Here is a 6000-nt window from a genome sequence, read left to right on the forward strand (position 1 = left end):
AGACTGGTGTTTGTGCACCAGTGAGGGTTCAGACTGGTGTGTGTGCACTAGTGAGGGTTCAGACTGGTGTGTGTGCACTAGTGAGAGTTCGGACTGGTCTTTGTGCACCAGTGAGGGTTCGGACTGGTGTTTGTGCACCAGTGAGGGTTCGGACCGGTATGTGTGTGCACTAGTGAGGGTTCAGACTGGTGTTTGTGCACCAGTGAGGGTTCAGACTGGTGTTTGTGCACCAGTGAGGGTTCAGACTGGTCTTTGTGCACCAGTGAGGGTTCGGACTGGTGTTTGTACACCAGTGAGGGTTCGGACCGGTATGTGTGTGCACTAGTGAGGGTTCAGACTGGTGTGTGTGCACTAGTGAGGGTTCAGACTGGTGTGTGTGCACTAGTGAGAGTTCGGACTGGTGTTTGTGCACTAGTGAGGGTTCAGACGCACCACCCATGGTTTGCTGCAGAAGTTGTAGATGGAGAAGAGCGAGTTAACGCTGGGAACGGAGCCGTAGTTCAAGCCGATCACCAGGTTCCTGAAGTCCTCTCCCGGGGTCATGCTGTAGGCGTGCTGACGGATCAACACGAAATCTGGCCTGAACGATCTGCAACAAACCAACACAGAGATATCAGAATGATTTCTGAAGATCATGTGACACTGAAGACTGGAGGAATGCTGCTGAAAATACAGCGGAGCATCACAGAAATAAATTACAGTTTAACAGAGATTCAAAAAGAAAGCGGTTTTCTTACATTATAATAATATTTCACATTTTTTACTGTATTTTTGATCTGATAAATGGGCAAAATAGACTGTTAGTGTGTGTGAGTGTGTGTTTCTTAAAGGGCCGGTTCATACACACACTATTAATAGTGGCTTTTATTAAACTAGTATAAGATGTCTGCTTAAGTGAGGCAGGTGTAAATAATCTCCGTGTGTTTGGCAGATGATGGTCATGTGAAGCCGAGAGTGGTGCGCGTGTGAGAGGCCCAGACAGGAAGTACATACTGCAGGCTCCATTACAGCCACAGTGTTTTCATTAAGATGAGCTTTATTAATACAGCGGCTCGAATCACACGCCACACACAGAAAACAGCTGCTGCTTCAGACAGGGGGACAGGACTGGGTTAGTTTGAGGTTAGTTAGAGGATGATGCAGCTAGTTAATGTGATTTTCTATACACTGACTTCATACAAAATACAATTAAAACAACTCAATGAAATGCTGAAAACGTCAGATCAGACTCAAGCTAAACACCTAAAAACTACAATTAAAACCACTAATAGAAACATTACTAAAATATTTTTATTTCAGCTATTTGCCAAGTCAACATTTCTCATTTTCATTTAGTTTAACTTAATATGATAATAAAACACTATATAGACATATTTTTAAAAAAACACATTGAAAAAATGCACAAAATGTACAAATAAATAAATAACAACTAAAAATAAAATAAATAAATATTTTATTTTTTTATTTAAATAATTTTTTAAATAATTCCAAATATGTAAAAAACAATATAGACATTTTTGAAAAAAAAATTAACAAAACACTAAATCTACAAATAGAATAATAAAACCAAAAACAAAACCGAAAATTCTAAATATAAAAAATAGATATTTAAAAACAAAAAAGAAAAACACTAAGATGTTACCTAAAATAAAATAAAAACTGAAATTATAATAAATATAAAAATTCTAAATATTTATAAAAACTGTATGCATATTTATATAAAAGCTAAAATTGTAAATAAAAAAACAATCTGAAATTATAAAAATAAATTATAAATTATAAAAATGAACAGAAATCTAAAAGGTTAACTATAATAATATCCCTGAAATAAAAAAGAAAAATAATTCAAAATATTAATAAAAACTATATGGATATATTTTTTTACAAATCGTAATTAAAAACATGAACAAAAACCCCAAAACTTTAACTAAAATAAAGACCTGAAATTATACAAATTTTAATTCTTCAGAATATTAATAAAACCTATACAGACAAATACAAAAATCAAATGTTAACTAAAATGAAAAATACCTGAAATAAAAAATAAAAATAATTCAAAATATTAATACATTATTTAAAAAAAACAACTTTTTAAAAACACTAAGACTTTAACTAAAACTGAAAGATAAAACTGAAATAAATACTAATTAAGCGTGTGAAACGTATCTTGGTGACAGAGAGATAACAGACCTGACCACTTTAGTTCCTCCGCGGTTCACCTGCATGTCCACCGTACAGCCGGAGTTCACATCCGACACCAGATTGATCTCCGAGAACTCAGCCTGAAACACACACAACACACACCACAGACACAGCACTTAACTAGCAATTCAGTGCATTTAACTGAAGAAAGGAACAGCTGCCAAGACAACATTCCTCATTTCCAAGGAAAAGGAAAAACGACGAGCATTGCTCATCCTCATGCAGATGTTCGAGCAAACACACGTGTGAAAAACGGCATTTTCAGTTAAAACATTCTAATTACTCTTCATGATATATCCATTTATATTAAATAAGGATTTTCAGGCAATTAAAAACTAAATCTGTGGTCAGTCAATTTAATTTAAAGGAGCGTTTGAACATGATGATGTCAAGATGCACTACTGTTCAAACATTATCTGATACTTTTACTCATCAAGGGCACATTACATTGATCAAACGTGACAGTAAAGACATTTATAATGTTACAGTAGATTTCTGTTTCCAATAAATGCTGTTCTTTTAAACTTTCTATTCATCTGTGAATGTGTCAGTTTCCACAAAAATATTCATCAGCACAACTGCACACACACACTCTCACACACACACACACTCACACACACACACACACACAGACAGCTCTGGCGTCGTGATCTCTGGAATCTGGCAGGTATTTTTGGAGCTGAGGATAATGTGTCATTAGTGTAAAGACACACACAGCAGACTGCAAACCGGATCCTAAACAACATGTTATCAGCACAGATACAACGATTTATTCAACATTTTCTTATTTTCTTTTCTTATTTTGTATTTTTAGAATTTTGCATTTTTTTTTCTTTTGGGATTCCCAACAAATAAAGTCATAATATAATAAATAATAAATATAAATTTAATCAAAATAAGAATGAATGCATAATTAAATAAACAACTAAATGAATGAAATTAATGAAAATATTTAAACAATAAAAATTTTATTAATTTATTTATTTAAGGCCAAGGTGTTGTCTGCATACTGCTCAATGTTCTGTTACAAACACACAGTATCTAGTGTGTAGTATGCAGTAGGCTGGATGTGAGATTTGTCTGCTCCCTATTGAGGGCACGACTGAGCAAGAGATGACACCTTATAAGGCAGGGCAAACACTGACGAACACTAAACCATCAGCATGAGATAAATAAATAAAAGTAAAAATGTTAAGAAATCTAATTAAATTAATAAATATACTTGCATATTAAAGAGCAGGAAGAAGAAGAAAAAAATATGGAATGGAAATGAACAGCTGAGTTTTTTGTTTTTTTTTGTCAAATGCCTATTCAAATAATCATAGATACACATATACAACATATATACACTATATACATGTACACACACACAGTCACACACACACACACACACTCTCACACACACACACACACTCACACACACACACACACACACTCACCTGCTCCACGCGGATCTCATACTCTCCGTTCAGCTTCCGTCCTCTGAAGTACTTCACCCTGAAAAACAGCACAGGAACCTTGTCACACAGCAGCAATACTGAGAGAACACTGAGAGAACACTGAGAGAACACTGAGAGAATACTAAGAGAATACAGAGAGAACGCTGAGAGAATACTGAGAGAACACTGAGAGAATACTGAGAGAACGCTGAGAGAATACTGAGAGAATACTAAGAGAATACTGAGAGAACGCTGAGAAAATACTGAGAGAACACTGAGAGAATACTGAGAGAACGCTGAGAGAATACTGAGGGAACACTGAGAGAATACTGAGAGAATACTGAGGGAACACTGAGAGAATACTGAGGGAACACTGAGAGAATACTGAGAGAATACTAAGAGAATACTGAGAGAACACTGAGAGAATACTGAGAGAATACTGAGAGAATACTGAGGGAACACTGAGAGAATACTGAGAGAACGCTGAGAAAATACTGAGAGAACACTGAGAGAATACTGAGAGAACGCTGAGAGAATACTGAGAGAATACTGAGGGAACACTGAGAGAATACTGAGGGAACACTGAGAGAATACTGAGAGAACGCTGAGAGAATACTGAGAGAATACTAAGAGAATACTGAGAGAATACTAAGAGAATACTGAGAGAATACTGAGGGAACACTGAGAGAACACTGAGAGAATACTGAGAGAATACTAAGAGAATACTGAGAGAACGCTGAGAAAATACTGAGAGAACACTGAGAGAATACTGAGAGAACGCTGAGAGAATACTGAGAGAATACTGAGGGAACACTGAGAGAATACTAAGAGAATACAGAGAGAACGCTGAGAGAATACTAAGAGAATACTGAGAGAACGCTGAGAAAATACTGAGAGAACACTGAGAGAATACTGAGAGAACGCTGAGAGAATACTGAGGGAACACTGAGAGAATACTGAGAGAACGCTGAGAGAATACTGAGAGAATACTAAGAGAATACTGAGAGAATACTAAGAGAATACTGAGAGAATACTGAGAGAATACTGAGGGAACACTGAGAGAACACTGAGAGAATACTGAGAGAATACTAAGAGAATACTGAGAGAACGCTGAGAGAATACTGAGAGAATACTAAGAGAATACTGAGAGAACACTGAGAGAATACTGAGGGAACACTGAGAGAATACTGAGAGAATACTGAGGGAACACTGAGAGAATACTGAGAGAACACAGAGAATACTGAGAGAATACTGAGAGAATACTGAGGGAACACTGAGAGAATACTGAGAGAATACTAAGAGAATACTGAGAGAACGCAGAGAATACTGAGAGAATACTGAGAGAATACTGAGGGAACACTGAGAGAATACTGAGAGAATACTAAGAGAATACTGAGAGAACGCTGAGAGAATACTGAGAGAATACTAAGAGAATACTGAGAGAATACTGAGGGAACACTGAGAGAATGCTGAGAGAATACTGAGGGAACACTGAGAGAATACTGAGGGAAAACTGAGAGAACACTGAGAGAATACTAAGAGAACACTGAGAGAACACAGAGAATACTGAGAGAATACTGAGAGAATACTGAGGGAACACTAAAAGAGAACACTGAGAGAATACTGAGAGAATACTAAGAGAATACTGAGAGAACGCTGAGAGAATACTGAGAGAATACTGAGAGAATACTGAGGGAACACTGAGAGAACACTGACAGAACACTGAGAGAATACTGAGGGAACACTGAGAGAACACTGAGAGAATACTGAGGGAACACTGAGAGAACACTGAGAGAATACTGAGAGAACACTGACAGAACACTGAGAGAATACTGAGGGAACACTGAGAGACCACTGAGAGAATACTGAGGGAACACTGACGGAACACTGAGGGAACACTGAGAGAACACTGAGAGAATACTGAGAGAACACTGACAGAACACTGAGAGAATACTGAGGGAACACTGAGAGAACACTGAGAGAATACTGAGGGAACACTGACGGAACACTGAGGGAACACTGAGAGAATACTGAGGGAACGCTGAGAGAACACTGAGAGAATACTGAGAGAATACTAAGAGAATACTGAGAGAATACTGGGAACACTGAGAGAATACTGAGAGAATACTGAGAGAACACTGACAGAACACTGAGAGAACACTGAGAGAACACTGAGAGAATACTGAGGGAACACTGAGAGAACACTGAGAGAATACTGAGAGAACACTGAGAGAATACTGAGAGAACACTGACAGAACACTGAGAGAACACTGAGAGAACACAGAGAATACTGAGAGAACACTGAGAGAATACTGAGGGAACACTGAGAGAATACTGAGAGAATACTGAGAGAACACTG

The 6000-nt window shown here is 37.3% G+C and overlaps 1 protein-coding gene across 1 annotated transcript in view; it reads right to left on the bottom strand.

Annotated features, from left to right (window-relative positions):
• LOC132098611 (synapsin-2-like) overlaps positions 1 to 6000 on the bottom strand; it is a 45020-nt gene that overhangs the window by 27983 nt on the left and 11037 nt on the right. The window contains exons 3-5 of the mRNA XM_059504678.1: positions 3642 to 3699; positions 2191 to 2282; positions 433 to 589 (exon numbers count right to left, since the gene is read on the bottom strand). Of these exons, the coding sequence (XP_059360661.1) occupies positions 433 to 589; positions 2191 to 2282; positions 3642 to 3699 (307 nt within the window). The remainder of the gene's footprint in view (positions 1 to 432; positions 590 to 2190; positions 2283 to 3641; positions 3700 to 6000) is intronic.

This window comes from Carassius carassius, chromosome 22 (genome assembly GCF_963082965.1).
Source record: "Carassius carassius chromosome 22, fCarCar2.1, whole genome shotgun sequence".
Classification (NCBI taxonomy): Eukaryota; Metazoa; Chordata; class Actinopteri; order Cypriniformes; family Cyprinidae; genus Carassius; species Carassius carassius.